General features: G+C 38.9%; 2 protein-coding genes across 2 annotated transcripts; one reads left to right on the plus strand and one right to left on the minus strand.

Annotated features, from left to right (window-relative positions):
* The first annotated feature begins 2,642 nt into the window (after positions 1-2,642).
* lig3 (ligase III, DNA, ATP-dependent) lies at positions 2,643-18,596 on the plus strand. The gene is made up of 21 exons (XM_081364620.1): positions 2,643-2,799; positions 3,817-4,406; positions 4,501-4,629; positions 8,663-8,875; positions 8,958-9,109; positions 9,197-9,363; positions 9,679-9,756; positions 9,834-10,002; positions 11,153-11,308; positions 11,414-11,545; positions 12,308-12,387; positions 12,534-12,621; positions 12,795-12,872; positions 14,641-14,764; positions 14,864-15,006; positions 15,097-15,171; positions 15,469-15,615; positions 16,031-16,181; positions 16,297-16,394; positions 16,968-17,045; positions 17,509-18,596. Exons 2-21 carry the CDS (start codon positions 3,863-3,865, stop codon positions 17,740-17,742), a joined length of 3,036 nt encoding a protein of 1,011 aa, XP_081220746.1. The 5' UTR covers positions 2,643-2,799; positions 3,817-3,862; the 3' UTR covers positions 17,743-18,596.
* rad51d (RAD51 paralog D) lies at positions 17,930-24,355 on the minus strand. The gene is made up of 11 exons (XM_081364621.1): positions 24,193-24,355; positions 24,000-24,087; positions 23,296-23,357; positions 23,033-23,151; positions 21,675-21,756; positions 21,394-21,528; positions 20,714-20,809; positions 20,547-20,637; positions 20,400-20,470; positions 19,707-19,865; positions 17,930-18,989 (listed from the first exon to the last, which is right to left on the minus strand). Exons 2-11 carry the CDS (start codon positions 24,079-24,081, stop codon positions 18,891-18,893), a joined length of 996 nt encoding a protein of 331 aa, XP_081220747.1. The 5' UTR covers positions 24,082-24,087; positions 24,193-24,355; the 3' UTR covers positions 17,930-18,890.
* Between the last annotated feature and the right edge of the window lie 78 nt (positions 24,356-24,433).

Below are 24,433 nucleotides of genomic sequence, written 5' to 3' on the forward strand. Positions count from 1 at the left end.
GCACATTTGTGGTGGTTGAGGAGATTTCCCCCTTCCACATGTAAAAGCGCTAGCCTATATAAATGTAATGCATTATTATTTTGTATTAATGTAATTTTGTTGGAATAGTTTTGCTATATGCCATAATAAACTTATAGTTGTCTTGCAGATTGCATTGAATGTTTCCCAACTCGTTATTTTGGTGTAATAAGTTGCATTCTCATTCAGATTCTGCAAAATAATAGAGGTAAATATCTCAAGAACAATGTAAATGGATTGTGGTGGAATTACTGCCATCTTTTGGTATGATGAAGATGTGCAAGTCTGGTGAAGGACTTGCTGTGTCTGCTGAATGAACTATTATTTCTCCAATCCACAAAAGGAAACAAAAGCTTCTGTGATTGTGCTTTTGGTACAAACATTGCAATATTGTTATTTAAAGGCATTCATTCTCAGTTGCTAATGCCAAAGAGTAGTGGCAAAAAGTGATGTTTGGAGGGGATATTTGTTTTTAATGACCCTACAAGTTTAATTAAACCATCAAAATATGAGGAAAATATTTTACATTTTTAAAACATTTCAAATATGAAGGAAGAACAAAACACTAAACTTGGTTAAGGTATTTATCTGATAAAATTATTTGGCAAAAAAAAAAAGGCATATACAGGTTTAAGTTTATTATGTAAAAAAAATGCACAAAAACAAAAAAACTTATTGACAACATATATTGACAACACAATCAGTTATTCATATTTCATTGGTTCTCTCTTGTTTTTGCATGTTGTAATTTCTTTGTATGACAAACTGACCAAAAATGATGCTTTCATTGCTTTATTCCTTGCACTGGTTATCTATTAAGTTCCGAATCGATTACAAAGTATTGCTAACTCACTTATAAGGTCCTAAATGGTTTAGCTACGGTGTATTTAACCAATCATCTATCGCGCTACAATCCATCACGTTCTTTAAGGTCACACAACTCCACTAAAAGAGGGAGAGTGTTTTAACATTTGGCTCCTAACTCTGGTGTAGCCTTTATGATAAAGTTTGGGGCTCAGTTTTACTCTCCCAGTTTACATTAAAGACGCATCTCTTCAGCCAAGCATTCACATAATGCATCTCATAACCTTGTACTCCAGTTATATCAGATGAAATGCACATGATTATTTATTTATTTGCTTGAAATGTTATGAACTACAGCTACGCTAATTATGCTCCATTTGCCCATTCCGAGGTTACACCAGCTCCAGTTTGGATCAAGCCTCTGAAGATTTCAGATGACCCAACACCTGTGAAGAGATGATGCCAAACCCTGCTCGGACTGCAGATGATGCCAACTCTTAATCAACATATATAAAACTGCCAACTTTTCCATATGTTGTAATCATGGTCACAACATGTAAGTAATTACTGCTTTAATATGCTCATTGTTTCATTGTGTCATTGTACTTAAATAAATAAAGGATATTAGCTGCATTAGCCTATCTGTATAGAACTGAAGCCTACATTTCTGTCATATGAACATTGCTTTGACACAGATTACTCTTAATTATCACATAGATACATTAATTTTCTGTAAAGCTGCTTGGGACAATATATTGTAAAAAGCGCTATAATGTGAATTTAAATTAATTTAATTGAAAAAGAAAAAAATAGGGCGGTACTTGATTTTTTTTTTCCGTGGGGAATTGATTGGATGGTTGTGGTGCTGTTGCTGTGATGTCATGTGATTGACAGGTTGATCCCGCCCTCGTGCCAGTAAACACGTCATCAGAGAAGAGAAGAGATGTCGCTGCAATCTCGAGGGGAAGATATTTTGAAATATGGGGAGCATTAATAAAAGAACAAAAAATAAATAAAAAAATGGTATGCACAGATAAATAATTTATTATAAATGCTGCAATATTCCATATAAAATAAGAATGGTCAATTTTGATTGGTGACACTAAGTAACCGAAAGAACGAAGGGTGGAATGTTAAACACTTCATCCTGATAGATGAGGGGGTGGGGCTATCAGACTCTGATGATGGATAAAAAAATAACCTTATAACATTAAAGACTTTAGATGATATCCATACACGGTAGAGTAGCTACACAGTGCATTGTATAAGTGCTTAGTTTACGCCGGACACTTGTTTTGCTCGTTTTTATAGCAAACAGAGTTGTGTTTGCCAGTGACAGGAAGACTTCACCAATTGGCTGTTTTGGGACCTATTCCGCTATAATCTTTCATATATCTAATAATCTAATCTAATAATATATCTAAAGTAACCTATCTAAAGTGTATGATAAGGACTATCTACAGCTACCACAAGTAGCATTGAGTTTACTTGCTTGACTAAACAGACAACCACTGCAGCTGTCCTTTAGCAACTTTCTTTTCTTTTCTTTTCTTTTTTTTTTTTACTTAAGTTTATTAGTATTATTATTATTATTATTATTATTAACAACCGAGTGTTGTTTGAGGTTTTAATATGTGTTGTAGAACAAAAATAAAAAACGTGAAATTATTGTTAACGCAATGAATTCAAACAAGTTTAAATAAATTCAAAGTCTAAATTTACCTTGTATTTATGTCTAAAAACAGGTCGATAAATGTTTGGAAAAATAAATAACTTTAAGACAAAACATCAACGGTATTTTTGGTGCACATGCGCACTGCACAGGAAACACTTGCAAACAAAGAGGAAGCGCTCGTGTGATTTAAAGGGGACCGCACACAATCCAGAAATCATGTTCTTATGCTAACACATAACGTTGTTTTTAAAATGAAACCCGGTGCATAAGGAGCTGGGGATCGACTTGCACAAAATACTGAGGTAAAACGAAATTGAGACGAGTTTCTGTAAAATCTCTCGCAGTTAGCTGTTTGTATGTCTACTCACTGCTGCATATTTCAGCTAAGATTAGCATGTGAGCTAATTCCACGTTGATCAACAAAGCGACACGTAAACAGAACCACCAAAAACATACTTCTGAATGACTATTCTATCAGTATATTCAATTTCGGCACATGCTGTTTGAAAATTACATTTGTAGGATTTTTTATTTATTTATTATAAAGTTGCTTATATATTACTCTGCAGCGCATTGTGTGAGATTGTAGGTGTTATATTATAATTGATTAATTTCATATACGTAAATGTAAACTCACTAGTAGAAAATATAACTGTATGATCTTTGAGTAAAATGAAGCAGTATATTGACAGTATTGCGAACTCTTGCTTAAAGACAAAGTATTGATTTGAATGAATAGAACATTACCTTGTTTACCATTTTGTCACCTTGCAAGTTATATATTTGTTTTAAATTATTATTATTCGCCATCTACAATTGTTTCCCAACGTAAACCATTGTATTAAAAAAGGAATCTAATGTTATTTTGGTGTAATAAGATATTATGGTTTATGTTTCACGTGCAATTTTATTTACAATTTGACACTTAGGCTAAACAGAACAAATTTGTGAGTCACCTTTTTAATCAATGTCTAATGACAAATTCGGGAGTTTTAAGAATTCTTTTTATTTATTTATTTATTTTACACTAAAGTTAGATAAAGTTGTTTATGATTTTCTTTGTGGTACATTTTGTATATTTTTTAATTGACTAAATTTGGTTTCAATTTATATGCCTTATTTTGCATTTTGTCACCTTTTAAATTTGTTGTTTAATGCTATAGTAAAGAAGGAATAAATAAAGTGTTTTCAGAATCAGCTTATCCACACCTCACTAGCCTAAGTTAACTTTAATCTTTCCACACAGTTAATATAAAATTCCCTGAATAATGTTTAATCATGATTATTCTCTTTTCTTTTTTTGCTTCTTCTTCTTCCAGAAATTACCTCGCTGTGTAAGATGAAAACTCTCTATTTTTGAACTTTATGCCCAGTTTTTGGTTTGGTGGGATAGTGAGGACACTAAGCAGATCATCTTTGCCAAAACTTTTTAGAGAAACATTATTAAGAGCAACACTAAATTGTCAATATCTGCAGTGCTCGAGAGCTCTCACATTTCCGTGGTGCTTTGCATCTAGCCCCAGTGGCGTCTTTTTCTGTGTGCCGCAAATTCGACAGTTCACTCTCAGCTCCGGCTCATATTTCCACGTTTCTTGGCCTGAGTGGCAACGTGAACAACCAGACATGGCGGAGCAGAGATACTGCGTGGAATACGCCAAACGTGGCACGGCTGGGTGCAAGAAATGCAAAGACAAGATCATGAAGGGGCTGGTCCGGATTGGTAAGATCGTGCCGAACCCGTTCAGTGAGTCTGCAGGGGAAATGAAGGAGTGGTACCATGTAAAGTGCATCTTTGAGAAGCTGGAGAGAGCGCGCGCCACCACAAAGAAAATCGAGGACATCACAGAGCTGGAGGGATGGGAGGAACTTCAGGATGAGGATAAAGAACTAATCAATAAACATGTTTCAGGTATTCAGCCACTGTTTTGCTCTCCTTGTTAAGTTTGCATCAGATGTCATTGCAGACCTGACATATGCTGAACAGTCTCTCTTCTCTTTAATAGAACTGGCAGCCAAAACCAATGCAAGCCCAAAGAAGAAAGTGCAAGCAAAGTTAAACAACAGTGGGCAGCTGTCAGCACTGCTAGCTGATCCAACAGTCAACGCTCCTCGCAAGTTTTCTGGCTTCACAGGTACGGCACCAAGAGGGCATGGGTTTTTTCTTTTGCTGCTATTTTTGTTTGTAACTTTTGTGTATCTTAAGATACATTACAGTTCAATATATGGGGTCAGGTTATTTAATAATTTTAAAAGAAGTCTCTTATGCGTAACAAAGCTGCTTTTATTTAATCAAATACAGTGAAAAACAGCAATATTGCAAAATATTACTATTGTGTTTTCTATTTTATTATATTTTAAAATATAATTTATTTCTGTGATGACAAAGCTGAATTTTTTTTAGCACCATTACGCTGTTTAGCACCATTACGAGTAAACACTCTTCAGTGTCACATGATCCTTCAATTATGCCAGTTTGGTGTAAAAGAAACATTTCTTATCAATGTTTAACACAGTTGTGCTGCTTAATATTATTGTAAAACCATGATACATTTTTTTCAGGTTTCTTTGATGAATAGAAAGTTTAATAGCATTTATTTGAAATGGAATCTATTGTAACAATGTAAAAGTTTTAACTGTCAATTTTGATTAATTGAATGCATCCTTGCTCCCCCAAAACTTTTGAATTGTAATGTAACTTGATTTTTGTAGAGATTTAAACATGATGATGCAGAATCCAAAATGAATTTTTTGCCACACAAATGGATTAAGATTTTACCAGCCATAAATATTTCTTACTGGCAGTAAAACTGTATATAGACAGTTAACCCGGGTTCAGAATACAGGAGTTTTAGGCCGTTTTATGCCTGATTTACCCCTCCCGACATTTGGGGGAAAAAATCGCATCTAGGGCGTCTGTTGGTTCCGATGAGGACACATCAGGGCCGCCCCGACAATATCAAACCTGTTTGATATTTAGAATTTGAATTCGGGATGATTACGACTATGATGACATTCAGTACTTCCACAACAGCCAATGAGAGACAAGTCTACAAGGAGTCGGAAGTGATGTAACTTTTGAAATGGCGACCATGAAACAAGAAGCAGCAGCTGTACGGATCCGGTGGATAACGGAGAAGAAGGAACGGCTGGTCGAGTTGTGGCAACAACAGGACTGCCAGAGACTATAATGCAGTAAGGGTAAAATCTTTCCGTGGCAGGGGCAGCTGCCACCGGCACCTGTCACTCGACCTGCCACCGCTATATGCGCCTGTCACTCGACCTGCCACCGCTATATGCGCCTGTCACTCGACCTGCCACCGCTATATGCGCCTGTCACTCGACCTGCCACCGCTATATGCGCCTGTCACTCGACCTGCCACTTATGGCGCATTTCCACTGCATGGTATGGTACGGCTCGGCTCGCTATATGCGCCTGTCACTCGACCTGCCACCGCTATATGCGCCTGTCACTCGACCTGCCACCGCTATATGCGCCTGTCACTCGACCTGCCACCGCTTTATGCGCCTGTCACTCGACCTGCCACCGCTATATGCGCCTGTCACTCGACCTGCCACCGCTATATGCGCCTGTCACTCGACCTGCCACCGCTATATGCGCCTGTCACTCGACCTGCCACCGCTTTATGCGCCTGTCACTCGACCTGCCACCGCTATATGCGCCTGTCACTCGACCTGCCACCGCTTTATGCGCCTGTCACTCGACCTGCCACCGCTATATGCGCTTGTCACTCGACCTGCCACCGCTATATGCGCCTGTCACTCGACCTGCCACCGCTATATGCGCCTGTCACTCGACCTGCCACCGCTATATGCGCCTGTCACTCGACCTGCCACCGCTATATGCTCCTGTCACTCGACCTGCCACCGCTTTATGCGCCTGTCACTCGACCTGCCACCGCTATATGCGCCTGTCACTCGACCTGCCACCGCTATATGCGCCTGTCACTCGACCTGCCACCGCTATATGCGCCTGTCACTCGACCTGCCACCGCTTTATGCGCCTGTCACTCGACCTGCCACCGCTATATGCGCCTGTCACTCGACCTGCCACCGCTATATGCGCCTGTCACTCGACCTGCCACCGCTATATGCGCCTGTCACTCGACCTGCCACCGCTTTATGCGCCTGTCACTCGACCTGCCACCGCTATATGCGCCTGTCACTCGACCTGCCACCGCTTTATGCGCCTGTCACTCGACCTGCCACCGCTATATGCGCTTGTCACTCGACCTGCCACCGCTATATGCGCCTGTCACTCGACCTGCCACCGCTATATGCGCCTGTCACTCGACCTGCCACCGCTATATGCGCCTGTCACTCGACCTGCCACCGCTATATGCGCCTGTCACTCGACCTGCCACCGCTTTATGCGCCTGTCACTCGACCTGCCACCGCTATATGCGCCTGTCACTCGACCTGCCACCGCTTTATGCGCCTGTCACTCGACCTGCCACCGCTATATGCGCTTGTCACTCGACCTGCCACCGCTATATGCGCCTGTCACTCGACCTGCCACCGCTATATGCGCCTGTCACTCGACCTGCCACCGCTATATGCGCCTGTCACTCGACCTGCCACCGCTTTATGCGCCTGTCACTCGACCTGCCACCGCTATATGCGCCTGTCACTCGACCTGCCACCGCTATATGCGCCTGTCACTCGACCTGCCACCGCTATATGCGCCTGTCACTCGACCTGCCACCGCTTTATGCGCCTGTCACTCGACCTGCCACCGCTATATGCGCTTGTCACTCGACCTGCCACCGCTATATGCGCCTGTCACTCGACCTGCCACCGCTATATGCGCCTGTCACTCGACCTGCCACCGCTATATGCTCCTGTCACTCGACCTGCCACCGCTTTATGCGCCTGTCACTCGACCTGCCACCACTATATGCGCCTGTCACTCGACCTGCCACTTATGGCGCATTTCCACTGCATGGTATGGTACGGCTCGGTTCGGTACGGCTCACTTGTGGCGCATTTCCACTGCATGGTACGGTACGGTACGGCTCGCTTCGGCTCGCTTTAAATGGTACCACCTCTGTTGAGGTTCCAAGCGTACTGTACCGATACTAAAATGTGACGTGAAAACACTGCTGATCACTGATTGGTCAGACAGAATCATCTCTACCAGCGTCATTGTATTTACAACACGAGACACTAAACCCGCTAGATTCAAATAGCCAGTAGACAACAGCCAGTCTGTTTTTAAAGTATTTGCTTAAAAAAAAAAAAGAGTATAAACTTCAAAAAAAGAAATGGCTGAATCGTGGTCAGTGGACGAGGTGCAGACGTTCCTCTCGTCAGTTGCAGAGGAGTGGATGGGGAAACACGGAATGAAAAATTCGCATTTAATATGATGTCATGGTAGTAGAGACAGCAACTATATAACGATCAGTCCCACCCACTTTGAAGCGGTACTAACTGCAGTGGAAAAGCAAACGAGCTAAAGCGAGCCGAACCGTGCCGTAACGAGTCGAGTCGTACCACGCAGTGGAAAAGCGAAGCGAGCCGAACCGTTCCGCGGCGAGTCGAACCGTACCGAGCCGTACCAGTGGAAAAGCGCCATTAATGCTCCTGTCACTCGACCTGCCACCGCTATATGCGCCTGTCACTCGACCTGCAAGTTGCTGCGACACAGTATATATTTTATATACTTCCAAGTTGCTAAATCTGGCATGATAATCTTAAGAATATCTTGTAGTGTGTGATGCAACATGATTTTCAAATGTTGTAGTGTGTGCAGGTTTGAGATTTGAAAGAAGAAACTCTGTAAAGATTCTCCTTAAGGCTGGAATACACTACACGGCTTTAAAATCTGAGAAAAAGTCGTGTAGTGTATTCCAGCCTTTATGTGTGTGATGCAACCAGATTTCACAGTTAGTTGAGATCTATAAACTCCTGTAGTCTGAGCCCGGCTTTAGTATGTATTGATTTGAATTTACATGGAAGAGGGTCATGTTATCATTCTTACTATTTATTTTATAAAGTGGCTTGCCAGCTGGAAAATAAATCTGTTGCCCATTTTTAGTTGCCACTGTTCATTTTAAACCACTGATATAGATGTATAAAGCGTTCTATCATTTCATGCTCTCATGCTCTGCCATTTTAATACAAGGCTTAACACTCTTGTGTCCACAGCTACCAAGGCCGGTTCCTCTTCCTCCAGTCCTGGACCGTCTCCAGCCAAACCCTCTCAGGGCAGTGCTTTATCAGCTAAACTTTGTGACCCCAACCATAAAGACAACTTACTGCGGGAGTTCCGCAAACTCTGTGCCTTAGTCGCAGAGAAGTCAGGCTACAACGCCAAAACCGAGATCATCAGAGACTTCTTAACAAAGGGTTCTGGTGGAGGTGAGCATGAATAATGTGGGCCATCATTAACACAAGCAGTCTCAAAGTGATCTCTGTTAATCTCCCTCCCACATCTTCACAGACAAATTCAGAGGAGATTTGTACCTGACGCTGAAGCTTCTCCTCCCAGGAGTGGTTAAAAATGTGTACAACCTCAATGACAAACAAATTGTCAAGCTTTTCAGCCGCATATTGAATTGCAGTCAGGATGAGATGGTGCAAGACTTGGAACAGGTTTGTTGCATATTTCTTTTACAAAAGTAGTCCAAGAAGAGAAATATTTGAGTCTTTCCTTCATTGATCTTAATCGTTTTCATATAGGGAGATGTTTCAGAGACAGTGCGGATGTTTTTCGAGGACAGCAAGTCTTTCCCTCCAGCAGCCAAGAGTCTTTTGACCATCCAGGAGGTGGATGCTTCACTGAGCCGTCTGGCCCAACTCACAAAGGAGGATGAACAGCAGACAGAGCTGCAGGATATTGCTAAAAAGTCAGAAATAATTTAATCTTTGATTATATAAAATAATTATTTAAACCTCTGGTGCTGTGAAAAAAAAAAAAAAATATATATAAATATATATATATATATATATATATATATATATATATATATATATATATATATATATATATATAAATTAATTTAGTACCATAAAATACCCTAAAAATACAAAATATTAATAAAAAAAAATTGCGGTCATTTTTGATCGACACGCGAACAATACCAGAGGGTTAAAAAAAAAAAAAGTTTTACATTTGTTTGAATTTTGAGGATGCTAACTTTTAAATGTTTCTTGATTCCCAGATGTACTGGAAATGATCTGAAGTGTTACATTCGTTTGGTCAAACATGATCTGAAAATTAACTCGGGGGCTAAGCATGTGTAAGTGTTGCTGGCAAATTGTACTTAAAGGCATCATGTTTGTTCTGTCTCACTCAGTGTAACCTTTCTCTCATCAGTTTGGATGCTGTGGACCCTAACGCATATGATGCCTTCAAAGCCTCCCGTAACCTTGGTGACGTAGTCGACAGGGTGCTACGGAACCAGCAGGACGCCTCTAATGGAACAGGACCCCGAAAGATCCTTAGTGTGGAGGCGTCTCTGATGACCCCCGTACAGCCAATGCTGGTCTAGTGCTCTTAAACCAATTGTTCACAAAACAAAAACAGAACATTTCTAGGGCTGCCCCCTAATAGGTGACTAAACGTTAGTCTAAATTTATTAGTTGGTTAGCCGCAAAAAAAAAAGTCATGCGAGACAGATCGTAATCGGTGTGTCATTGTGGTAATTACAGTATGTTGGGCAGGAAATCCAAACGTTTGCCTGTCATCCATCAACCTCATAAATGGCTTATTTGAAACATGCAAGTAGTAACAACTTGCTGCTCTCTCTCACTTTAACCTAGATAAATGTGCGCTATTATTAGGGGCATATTTAAGTGTTTGTGCGGAGTGTGGAAGCTGAAGTATTTGCACGCTTTACTGCGCATTTTTTTCCTGATAACAGTGAAAAGAACTTAAAATACTCTGTTATTTTTGGTCATAGATAAGAGTAATGCATCATTAAAAACTGTAAACTTTTATTTGTGTAAGTTCACAATAACAACAAAACATTGTTGCTTTCTGTCGTCTCCGTGAAGTGGAGCACGTCACAATTTACCGAAACACTAATTTGTTAATAAATAATGTCTCCTTTTTTTTTCTGACACATTCATAATAATTAGACTACTTTTGCCGGTGCTTTATGCGTGCGCTTGGGCTTAATAGGCTATATATTTTGCCTATATATTAAAGGCTTATTAGTTTAGTATTCTCCATTTGTGTAATTAAATGAATACAAGCATGCGATTAGTCGACTAATGGCTTAAATGAACGACTAATAGTTGACTAGAAAAATCTTTAGTCGGGGGCAGCCCTAAACATGTGTCATAATTTACTCCTTATGTTGCTCTAATCATGTTTGACTTGCATGACCCAAAACATTTTTTGGACAAAGCAAAATTGAGACATTTCTCAGAATTTCTGAGAAGTTCCACAGAAGAAAGTCATACAAGATTGGAACAACATGAGCATTTTGGGTGAACTATCACTTAAATTTCATGTTCTTCATCTACAGATTACATTCAATGTTAATTTGGACTAGTCTGTAGGTTATAGGTTATTAATAAGCAGTAAAGATATTTGGTCTAAATGTATTTAAGAAATGGTAATAAAAGATCATGCCTAATATTTACTAAGGTTTTCTTAATGGTGTTTCCTGCTTGTTTTTATTCATGTAGGCAGAGGCATGCAAGTCCATTGAGTATGCCATGAAGAAGTGTCCTAATGGGATGTACTCTGAGATCAAGTATGATGGGGAGCGTGTGCAGGTCCATAAGAATGGCGATCACTTTAGTTACTTCAGTCGAAGTCTCAAACCAGTACTTCCACACAAGGTCAGGACCTCCAGCAACTGTTAGCCATAATATATAATATAAAGGTGTGTGTGTGTGTTTAAAATCAAAGATTTATTTTAAAAGGGTTTGATTTTTCTCCTGCAGGTTGCTCATTTTAAAGAGTTCATACCGCAGGCATTTCCTGGTGGCCATAGCATGATCCTTGATGCTGAAGTTCTTCTTATTGATACCCAGTCTAGCAAACCACTGCCATTTGGCACTCTTGGAGTCCACAAGGTAAACCAGAGAGCAATGCTGTTTTAGTGTTTCTTAAGGCCCTGGTGCACATTGTACGATTTTGGGCAAAATTCATTTACAAAATTGGCATGCCAAGTTGGCCTCTTTTCACTAACTATGACCACGTCTATATTCTCCTCTTTAGTTTACTTTTTTTTTTTTTTTTCGCACATAAAAAACACAATTTCCAAAGTGATATACATGTCGTACCCAAGTTTATTAGATCCGTGTTGTACAGTGTGATTTGTAATGATCTTGTAGGATTGCCGAAATCACACAGTCTGTTGCAGGCACAAAAGAATGTTTCATAAAAGAAATAACAAAGAATGTTATTTATATATATATCTATATGAAGACTTCAGATGCAAAAGCCTCTTAGTGCCATCTGAAATTTTCTTCTAAAATGAGCATTTTTATCAAGCTCGTATATTTAGGTTCAGTAGTTTCACTTTAATGACAATTAATTGGTAATTTTCATTGCCATTTAAGTGAAATAACTGAACATGAACATACAAGCTTGATAAAAATGATCATTCTAGATGAAAATTTCAGATGGCACTTAGAGGCTTTTGCATCTGAAGTCTTCATACATATATATGAGAACAGCATTTGTATGAAACAGAAGTCTTTCGTAACATTATAAATGTCTTTGCAGTCACCTTTGAGAAATTGAATGCATCCTTAATTCCTTAAACATCAACTTTTAAACGTTTATGAAGTCTTCTGAACTAAGAGCATTGTTTTGTTTTTATGTGTTTCCAGAAAGCAGCTTTCCAGGATGCTCAAGTGGGTCTGTTCGTGTTTGACTGCATTTATTTTAATGGTGTCAGTCTCATGGACAAGTGAGTTAACCTTAAGGAATGCATTTATTTATAATTTATCTGAAAGTTATTTCAGGTTTTATAGGACAATAAAACATTTATATTAAAGGTTAATTGATATTTTCAATCTAAGATGTGAAAGATGTTGATGTGGTGATGTTTTCCAGACCTCTCTGTGAAAGAAGAAAGTTTCTCCATGACAATATGGTGGAAGTTCCTAACAGGATTCTGTTCTCAGAAATGAAGCATGTCACGGTCAGTTCTGCAGTGTTATTGAATGTTTTTCTTTCTCTACCCATCTTACATGTCCTCAATATTCTAGAACGTTTACAAATATGTGGGTAGGTCAAGTTAATTAACGGTTGATGTTATAGTAAGACTTCAAGGTGGATGATTTTATGATGGCTAATGACATTGTGTTCCAACAGAGAGCTGCTGACCTGGCAGAAATGATCACACGTGTCATCAGAGAGGGACTGGAGGGGTTGGTTCTGAAGGATCTCAAGGTACAGCCTGGCTATGTTTCAAATGTAATACTAGCATACTGCAAACTGCACAGTATGCTACCTCTTAAAGCACTTGAAATGGTTTGCTATAACCTTCATGTTGTACGTTTGAAGGCCTTTACACAGCGAGACAAATCTGCTCCCGCCTGTTCCATTCTCACGGAAAGTTTGCATACAGCGCACAGTATACATGTTGCAAAAATAGTATCAGGGCTCGACATTAAGCCTTGTCATGTGCTTGTCCTTCAGTCAAGTCGGTTATTCACTTGTCAGAGTAAAAAAAAACACTTTAAAGGGATACTTCAGGATTTAGCATTAAGCTTTGTATTAGTTGAAAACCTGTAGTTTTTTTGAATTACCGTGCTTTCCCCCCTCATATCCCCCTGAGAGGAGAGATTTATGTATTTTTGTCTGGAAAAAATCATCCGACGACGCAAAAATCGTCATTTTCTGGCCAGAGGCTAAAGACTACAGCCAGTAGGAGGGGCTGTTCCGCATGTGTTCAGCCCGCCCATTGAGGCTGGGATCTCCCTCATAGAATGTACACACAGTCAGCCGTCTTTCTTTGGAAGCTAAGCTAGCAGGCTCTTGTTCTGTGGAGAAATCTGAGTAGTAGGAGAAAGCTGAGTAGTAGGGGTTACATCCTCCTTTTCCCGGACTTGTCCGGCGGGCGAGATCGTTCAAAATGTCCGGGATTCAGCTTTTGCTTTCTGCGGTCGCCATTCATTGTTTACATGCACACCTCTTGTTTCAATCTAAATGAATTCATTCCGATTGGTGAATCTGAATTCAATGTAGTGTTTACATGAACGCTAAACAAGTGATCGGTTGATGTGCGTTTTAACATTGCTAAGAAAATTCCCGCACCTCCGTGAGAGATACGAGACCGGCGCGTCTCAGTAATGACGCCAGCGGCCTCGCGCCGTTCTCCCGCGGCCCTCAGCCTCGTCCTGCTCGCCACAGTAAACATGATGTATGGCGACTGTTGAGCGCAAAAGCCGAATCCCGGACATTTTGGGCGATCCCAAAATCCCAGGCAGACTCGTCACGGAGACTCACTGGTAGCCTAACTTTGTTGTTTTCAACTGCGCTCTCTTACCGGTAGGCGTGGCCTCCTAGGGCAGCGAAGCAAGTGCATTCTGGGAGTTGTTTTCTTTCATCCACATAAGCCAAAAATACATTTTCTGGCTTTTCTCAGTCTAGAAAGCTCCAAATTAAAAAAATTCTTCACATTTCTTCTACATAAATGACCTATTTTAAATACACATTCATCTTTCAAGAGGTGAAGTATCCCTTTAAACATGAAACTAAACCACCAATAGGTGGCGCCTGCCAAGTGGCCATCTTAATGAGTGAGTCATTGAGCCATTTGTTCAAATGGCTGATTCATTCAAGAATGTAATAAAATCAGAATCATTCCCGTGTTTTGGTGATTCATTTGTTTTAATTTTGTTACTGAAGTTTTAATCAGGCTACTTGTCAGGCAAGTAAAATTCTCTTTCATTTGCACCTTCAAAAAAATCCAGCGTTAATGTTTAGTGCTTCGTATATAGTATGATGAGCCCATGATCGTAATGCCCAAAACCCAAGGATTCTGACAGCTTATTGCTCTCAGGTCTGTGTGGGTCCTAACGCCCGAACACTATACTGTCAAAAAGCACCGTCATACCCAGAAAAGCGCTATATAAATGTAACAAATTATTATTATTAATACATTTGTGTTTGCTAGATCACTTCATGCTACATCTGGGCTTTATTGCTGTTTCAGGGGCTTTATGAACCAGGAAAGCGTCACTGGTTGAAGGTGAAGAAAGACTATCTGAATGAAGGAGCAATGGCTGACACCGCTGACCTTGTGGTGCTTGGAGCTTTCTATGGCAAAGGCTCAAATGGTCAGTATCAGCAGTCCAAATGGTTTTAAACAATAATTGAACTTCAGAGATGCTAGTGTAGCACAATTTTGAAATACTATGTTTCTGTCTGCCACACAGGTGGAATTATGTCCAGTTTCCTCATGGGCTGCTATGACCCAGAATCCAGAAAGTGGTGCACTGTGACCAAGTGTTCAGGAGGCTATGATGACGCCACCTTAGCCAGACTGCAGAAGGAGTTGGACGTTATCAAAATAGGCAAGGTAAATCTCATGACTTAGTAGATTTTATTCTTCCTATATTAGATTTATGAAAGTTGCATGACGTACGTTTCCTGTTTATCTCACCATTAGGATCCAAGCAAGATCCCAGGATGGTTGAAGATTGTCAAAAACTATTACCCAGATTTCATTATCCGTGATCCAGAAGTAAGACTGAGCCAATCCTCTTCCAAATACAACTAAAGAGATGCTTAATGTTAATGTGCTTGTAATGTGAAATGAGCTTGATGAGACCGTTAAAAGCCTGGTTACAGTGAGTATATGATTGGGAAAAACAGCAATGAAGGAATTTAATAGCTTGTTATCTCTTTAACTCAGATGAATGTGTTAAATAGACCATACAACACTTAAATGTTTAAGATGTTTGTACTGAACTGAAACTGTAGAAGTTTGTATTGTGTGTATGACTGAGGAAGAATATATCCTGTTTGTTCATGCTTACAGAAAGCGCCAGTGTGGGAAATAACAGGAGCTGAGTTTTCCAAGTCAGAAATGCACACAGCGGATGGCATATCCATCCGCTTCCCACGATGCACTCGAATGCGTGACGACAAGGACTGGAAGACAGCCACTAACCTTAAGCAGCTTAAGGTACCCTTGATTGTAAAATGAAATTTGCATATCTGTAAGCATTTTGAGGTGCAATTAAGAATATGCCAATGCAGAATGTGCCATCAAGCGTCTCAAAAGATATGACGTGTGAAGAATTTCAGAGCAAGCTTTTCCTGGCATGTACAAAATGATGAAAATATGTTCTCTTAAAATCAGCATGAAATGAAAATTGGCCTCATACATTTTGTAAATGCATGATCTTAATGTGAATGACTCATCCGTGTAGGACCTCAGAATGTTTAATCAATGTCATGATTTGATCTTCCGGTGAACCAACAGATTTACTTCTCCAAACATTTCGTTTGCTTAAACCCCGCCCCTCCACAATCGGCTGCCATCACGTATTCAGTTTTGAGTCCAACTTCCATTTCATGACAATTGTTTTTTTGTGCAGGAGCTGTATCGAATCTCGAAGGAGAACTGTGATTTTGAGGTGACAGCTGGTCCGTCCAAAACTAGCAAAAATGACAAGAGCTCCTCAGGAGGCGAGAGTGGAGGAAGCTCTCCCTCAACATCTCATGGAGCTTCCACAGCTAACAAGCCCAGTAAGCGTTTGCCATGAACAGATCCTGTTTGGGCTATAGCTGTCAAGTGTGTCATCTGCATCTTAAAGTACCGTTAATAAAGCTCTTATGTTCTGTAATTGTTTCAACTGTTCAGAAAACGGTCATACCCCCAAAGCAAAGGCAGTGAAGACAGAATCATCCTCTCCTGCAGTTAAGAGGAAACTACCCACAGAGAAACAAGATGCCAAGAAGGTTTGTTATACATACACACACACTACCGTTGAAAAGTTTGTGGTCGGTAAAAAAGTCTCTAATGCTCAAGTCTGCATTTATTTGAACAAAAATACAGTAAAAACTGTAATATTGTGAAAAATTGTCATTTAAAACAACTTTTCTTTTAAAATGTAATTTCTGTGATGGCAAAGTTGAATTTTCAGCATCTTTACTCCAGTTTTCAGTCACATGATCCTTCAGAAATCCTTCTAATATGCTGATTTGATGCTCAAGAAAAAAATTGTATTATTAATGTTGAGAACATTTGTGCTGCGTAATATTTGTTACAGGATTCTTTAATGAATAGAAAGTTCAAAGGAACAGCATTTATTTGAAATGGAAATATTTTGTAACATTGTAAAAGTCTTTACTGACATGCAAACTTGCTGAATAGTATTCATTTAAAAAAAAAAAAAAATCTTACTGACCCTAAACTTTTAAATGGTAAAGTGTGTTCTCTGAACACAAGTTTAGTCTGTATTGTCACGTCATGTTCATATGCGTTTTTGGTTCATCTCTCTCTTCAAATCCTGTGATATTGCTTTCTTTCAGATAAAAAAAGAACCTGCTCACAGCAATGGACAAAGCAAATTAAAGTCGATTCAAACAACCGACCCAAAGAATGAAAAGGTTTGTTTTGCCTCTTGTGCTTGCTTTGGAACTTTAAACTTATGGTTTGTTCACACTTGGCTAGTTTGGTTCAATTAAAGCAAACTCTGGTGAGATTGCTCTGTTAGTGCAGTTCATTTGAAAAAGTATGAATGATGTTTTTAATTTTTGGCCATGTAATGAAAGTCAATAGGGTCCAAAACCACATTGGACCCCTGATTGACTTTCATTGCATGGACATTTTTCAAAGTAACGCCATTAGTGTTCTGCATAAGAAAGTGTCATATAGGTTTGGAATGACTTGAGGGTGAGTCAATTTTCATTTTTCAGTGAACTGACCCATTGAAGCTGAATTTTGCTGTTCAAGTATTTCCTCTTATCTCAGATTAACTAAACATAGCCATTTGTTAGTTGATTGATTCCCTCAAAATGTGTAAGCAATGTGCACACTTAACACGTTTTCACCCTTGCCATCTTCCTGCAGACACTACTGGACATTTTCACAGGCGTGAAGCTCTACCTCCCAGAGTCAGTACAGGACTTTGAGAAGCTTCAACGTTACTTCCTAGCGTACGATGGAGATCTGGTGCCTCAGTATGACTCCGGTTCAGCCACACATACACTGGAAGAGCCAGAGGACGACAGTTCAGCTCAGAGGGTCACCTCAAACTGGATCTGGGAATGCATCCGAAAGAGGAGGGTTGTTCCCCCATGCTGAACGAGATAAAGAGACTGCTCAAAGGACACTAGCACAAACCTCAGGTTTGCTGTTCTCTAACAAGCAATGTCATTGGAAAAAAATGCCTGTTTCACCAGACCTGAAGCTACAGTAATCATGCTGTCAGTCATGGCAGACCAAGTTGAATGAACTTTTTCTAAACCATGTCTCCAAATATTTTTTTGTTAGCTTTACCACATTGTGGTATTACACATGTTGTACTAAAAAACTTTAAAGTTTCCAAGCTTTTCAAGTTTATGTTGGTTTTGACATTTTCTCACTATGGATTCTCATATTTATGATTTTTAAACTTTATTTTGGTGGCATTGACTAATGCTGACACTCATTTCTTAAGCATATTCTTCAAGAAGGTCAATAAGTGTAATGATTTTGATGACTTCATCATTATACAGTGTCATTTATCTGTTTTGACAAGGATGTTTGTTTTCAAGAATGCTCTTGGGCACAGGACGAGTGATTAATAATACAACGGTAACCGCCATGAGGCATGATTGTGGAATGGATAATTGTGTAGAGTAAATTGGGCAAGAGCCCTCTAGCTTAGTAATGGTAGTTACGTGTCATTTCAAATGCTCCAATCATTCTAATTAAAACAAGCTTTTTATGCACAAAGAAACTGATTTGTGCTTGAATCGAGTCAGTCTGGCACGCGATAAGGATCCGCAGTTATGAGTAATTGTGTGAGTGTCTGTAAAGCACACTAATTTTCAGAATTGGGTTTTTCTTGTCTAATCAGTAAGGTGCACACAGTAATATATGGACTTATACTGACACACAGAGGTGAGATGGCATAATGCAAAAAAAATAAAAAATTTGTACAGTAGGTACTGAGGAAAACATCCATTTAAGTTACTCATTGCTCCATTCATCATTTAGAAAATATTAAGGTGCCAACATAATATAAAAGATTTTAATTTAAAAAAGAATGCAAGGCCTTTGTGACCTCAGTAAACGCATAAAAGAAAAGTACAAAGATACACAAATGTTCCTTATTACTTGTCAAAGAAATAAAGTCCATAGAAATAATATACATAATTACACTGACTCTAAATATTCCTCTTAGTCTTCGAAATCAAAAGAAGGACAGCCATTTGTATTGTCTATGAAAACACTGAGTGGAACTTCTGTCAAGGTTTCCTGCTTTCTAGTTTCCTCTTGCCTGAAATGGAGGCGCTCCTCTCCTCAGACCAGTGACAAAGATCAAACTCCTCTACCAGATGACAAGCCTAAAGTTTTAAAAAAGCAAACACAAAGTAAATTGTAGCAATGTTCCATGTGTACCCACTCAGTATAGATTTTATTGGTCTAGATTTTTTTTTTTTAAATGGCTACCTACCTGCAGACTTCAGTTCCAACCCTGCTCCAACACACTTACCTGCTATACCCTGAATAGTAGGAGTCTTAACTGTTCAAATTACTCACGGTTCGGTTTTATGAATGTTTAAATTGGCAAGACTTAATTAGTTTCAACAGATAGCAACGTGTACTTTTCAGGTCTCACCTGCGCAATCAACATCCGGGTGATGACGGGTGTAAATGACTGGTTATATTAGAGCATTTGGCACTCCTATTGAACAGTTTACTAAGAGCGACTGTTTTGTCCACTTTTTTGATCATCACTGTTGTAATGTATTGGGAACCCAAAATGTGTGTCCATCGAACGAAACATACATTAGGCAAACTAAGTCTCTCTGTTTAATGCGTTATTTTCCACAAACCATATTATAGATGCGACATCATATTTAAGATGAACCACGGTGCAAGTGTAGGGAGAACGGTACGGTTCGATTTAAAAAATAAATAAATAACCGAGAACATTACACCCCTATTGAATAGCTGGTTCAGGTGTGTTGGATTAGGGTTGGAGCTAAACTCTACAGGATGGTAGCCCTTGAGAAGCAGGGTTGGAGACCCCTGATCTAGACAACTTATCCTAAAACCACCTGTCGTGATGATTTGGTCAGAGTTGCGGTTCGTAAGGACGGAGTCTCTGCGTTCTCCACTCTCTGCAGGAGTACACGTGTGCGTGGCACATGGCTCCACGACTGGCCTAATCCAGCCTTAAAATGCCCATTTCCATCTTTGGTCACATGGTTTGTCACCTTCAATGCAAGATTTCACCATATCAGTATCTACTACAAATGACATTTTGATAATTGTTCATTAACTAGTTACTGTGGGATGGATTTCCTTGACTTTTCCAGATATTTCTAAATACTGGCTCAGGATTTGTAAAGTCGCGACAGATCTTTTTTCCATATTGTGACGTACATCCAAGTCAAACAGATAATTGAAAAACTTGTTTTTTTCAATCAGTTGTTAATTAGTGGAGCCAATTGTAAGAAAAGTGGACTAAATCATTGGAGATCTCCCCGTTTTTACCGGAAGATCAAGTTACGACATTGATTATAACAGTGCAAGATCTAAAAAAAAAATGCTTATATATACACATGTATGATTCATTCACAATAAGATTTATAACATGCATTTACAAAACAGATAGGATGAATTTTCAATTAATGCCGACTTTTAAACATTTTATTCATTCGCAAAAAGAATAAAATATTAATAAAGTTTATATTAATATTTAATATACAATATACACATATATAAACAGGAAATAGAAAGGTGTATACCAGCACAGCAATGTTGAAGTCTTTGGCGATCATCTTCATCTCTCCAGCAACTTGCATCAGCAGGGACATACCTGATGAAAAGTAGCAGAACTGACTTATGATGCACGATATTATGATAAAGTATTGTGCAATACTGTAAACAAATACCCTCATTTTGTTTCCCTCCGAGCATTGATGAGAGCACAGCAGAGACTGAATCCACCATCAGCGCTTTGACTGAACCACCTCCAACAGACGCCTGGGCACATTCAAGAGTTCAGCTACAAACAACCACTTCTATCAATCAATGGACTTTCACACAGAACAGAACCTACCTTCTGAAGCCCATTCGATCTTAGATTTTGAAGACATGCGAGCAAAGAGAAGATGTCAAATACTCTGAACACCTTGATTTTTTGAAGTGCCTCCATCTGTGTATTGAAAAGGAAAAGCAATTATGATACAAGACAGTAAAGTTTAGATTCATATTCTGGTTCAGTACAAAATAAGTTTGACAGCATTTGTGGAATAATGTTGATTTCCACACACACACACACAAAAAAAAAAAAACAATTTGACGAACATACTATCAAAAAAAAAAAGTAAATGGAAGTTACAGTGAGGCACAATTGGTCAAATGTAAGTGAATTTTGGAGAATTAAAATGTGAAGCTTTAGTTTTCTAAAAGCACTTCCATTGTTAACTTCTGTATTATGTTGTTTAAATCAATTTTACAGTTGTTTTAGGGTTTATGGTGTTGAAAAATTGTATATAAAATCAGACAGAAATGGTTACGAAGTGATTTTTTTTTACACTAAAATCATATTAACATTATGTGGCTAAAGATTACATGGCAAGCGTCTCGCTGAAACCCAGATTTTTGCTTTTTTTTAATAAAAGAAGGGACAAGAGGAAATTTAACATTGACACAAATGCTATTGATCCAGAATATTGAACATACAACATAGTGATACTTGCCTTAGCAAGCACTACTGATAAATTAGACTTTGATCACCTGCTCCTCCATATTAGGGGTCCTGGTTTGTAGCATCTGAAGCAGTCGGTTCGCACACACACCACCCCTTGTGTCAATGTAAAACACAGTCTGCTTCAGCTGGTGGGACATATTAACCGCAACACTAAAACACACCTACAAAGTGATTGAGAGACACACAGAGCACCGTTGAACACCCATTCATTTGCCCACCCAACCCTAGTAGGTAATAAAAGCACGGTGGACTTTGACATTGTGGAGCAGGACCAAGCAACTGAGAAGTTTCCAGAACAAAAGGTCACCTGTGTTTTCCCGCTCCCTGGACTTCCTATCAGCTCAGTTATTTCCCCTGTGTACAGCCCAGAATCTAACAGCTTATCCAAACTGAAGAGAAGACCGCACAGATTTAATACAAAATAATACAAAATACAGAGACTTAATGCAAAATACATACACTACCATTCAAAAAGTTGGGGTTGGGTTTTTCATGTTTTTTTTTTTTTTAAAGAAGTCTCTTATGCTCATCAAGGCTGCATTTATTAGATCAAAAAATAGGAAAATCAGTAATATTATGAACAATGTTGGAGGTAACGCATTACAAGTAACTTGAGTTACGTAATCAGATTACTTTTTTCAAGTATCACATTAGCTACTTTTAAAATTACAGCAAGATATGTGAGTTACTTTGTCAAACAAGTAACTCAAGTCACTTTGTTTTTCCTTTTAATGACTGACACCTCTCCTGTCCTGTGCGCAGGCGTTGTGTGCGCTGTGTGAACATGATGGTTATTGTAGTTCTAGGACTAAATGTGAGCATGCATTTACTCATCTCACTTGCACACAAAAAAATAGATTCCTCAAAATGAAAAAAAAAAAAAACAGTATTATGCAAACCGACATTAATTAAATAATACAAATATACTTAATTTCACTTTATTAACCAATGTCTTTGCTGCTGACCTTCGATGATCTAATTCAACCGTACTATTAAAGCAAAAATGACTTTAAATAAAGATCACATTTGTCTTTCATTTTTCACTTCTCCTGCATCCTATTCTCCTGCTAAATGGCAGCACAGAAAGGTTTATTTGAGCTGTGGCCTCTAACTGTACAGCCGTGAATTTGCATTTCCTTCAGCCTTAGGCTTACTCATTTCCTTTTTGGTGTGAAAGGGCCTTTACATTTGCCCAAACTTTTTTGTTATTAAAAAACACACAAGCAAGCCGGTGAGGATTCCCAGGTGAGGAAAAGTAACATAACTCATTACTTTCCATAAAAAGTAACTAAGTAGCACAATTCCAGTCTTTAGTGTCACATGATCCTTCCGAAATCATTATAATATGCTGATATGACGCTTAAGAAATATTTCTTATTATTATCAGTGTTGAAAACAGTTGAGCTGCTTAATAATTTTGTGGAAACTGCAACAGCATTAATTGAAATACAACAGCATGAAATAAAAATATTTAGTAATATTTTAAATGTCACTTTTGATCAGTTTAATGTGTCATTGCTGAATAAAAGTATTAATTTCTTTCTTTCAATTTTTTTTAATAAAATCATAGTGACCCCAAACTTTTTAACTGTAGTGTATATGCAAACTATTTATTATATTATATTATATTATATTACGAATCCTCCACATATATATATTTGGGACCTGGGACTGCCGGTGGACAGAATAGCTGTGGAGCTCAAGAGCTCTTCATAGAGATCAGCTCCAGAGACAGGAAAAGCAGTGCACTGAGCCAAGAGCACACGCCGAACAGCTACTAGAGCCTGAAAGATAGGACAGTATTTAGTTAGTTAACTTGGCTTAGTTTAGTCTAGTTATACTGTCTTTGTGATAGATAATGGTAAATTAAAGATGAGGCCTGAATAGGCGTTACACAAAACAAAACAAAAAACAGTCATTCCACATACCTTGTAAGACAATGAACACTTTTTTGCAAGTTCTTCTGGGTTACACGAGACAAAGTCCTCAACTGAAAGAATTAAACACGGATGTATTATTAATTCAAGACCACAGACAGTTACAGAGTAAACTTTATGAATCCCCATAGGGACAACTGTAGTGATTGAGCAGCAACAATAGTTCAATGAATAAACCTCTTATTTATTTATTTATTTATTTATGTCATTCCAAACTCATATGCTGCCCTGCCATTTTTTTCTTGTAAACACAAGGAGACATTCCACAGAATCTTTACGCAGCTCTTTTCCATACTAAGCAGTGTTATTTTTAGTATTATTGAGATACTATTATAGTTTTATTAATATTTAAAATTGTTTTTTATGTTTTTCTATTTTCATTCTCATTTGAAAAATACATTTTGTTTCATAAGGGAAAATAACACTTTGGGGATGAGAAAATAGCTACAGGTATCTACTAATAATACAATATGCAGATTTATATTTCCCAACACAATAAAGAAGAGCCCAACACAGTCGCACAGTAAATAATCCTGACATTAAAAAGAGAAAAAAAGGGACAAGTGGAAATTAATTTTTACTGTGGTAGTTGGTTTAACCCCATAAAGGCATTGTAGTACTATAGTATTTCTTGTTAGTGCTTGTAAGGATGAATTTGAAACTACATGTATCAGTGTGGTGCTCAAAGTCAATACCTGTTCTGACGTCCTCTGATTGTAAAGCCTTAATGAAGTCCTCGTTTATTCCAGGGCAGATCCCTTCTCTCAAGATCACCATGATTCCCTGGACAGAGTTTGAGGACATTATCGACAACAACGTTATTAAAAAAGAGGTAACGTAATAACAACTCTACGTTAAGCATCTTAATAACAAAATACTTGAGCTCACCAGATGGCTAGAAAGCCCATTAACACACACATACACACGTATTCTTCACATTAGAGTTCCTCTGAGTATCTTCACATCTTGAGAGTAATCTTCATGACTTTATTGCCGCCCGCCCGCCACATTTCAACACCAGTCAGCGTTCAGCGTGATTGACAGGAGCACCGACCAATCACAGCCTCCGTCGGTTTACATAAGCCAATGACAGGCTGTGCACTGTGCTAAGCCCCGCCGTGCGTGATCG

This window comes from Scardinius erythrophthalmus (genome assembly GCF_964197995.2).
Source record: "Scardinius erythrophthalmus genome assembly, chromosome: 5".
Taxonomy (NCBI): domain Eukaryota; kingdom Metazoa; phylum Chordata; class Actinopteri; order Cypriniformes; family Leuciscidae; genus Scardinius; species Scardinius erythrophthalmus.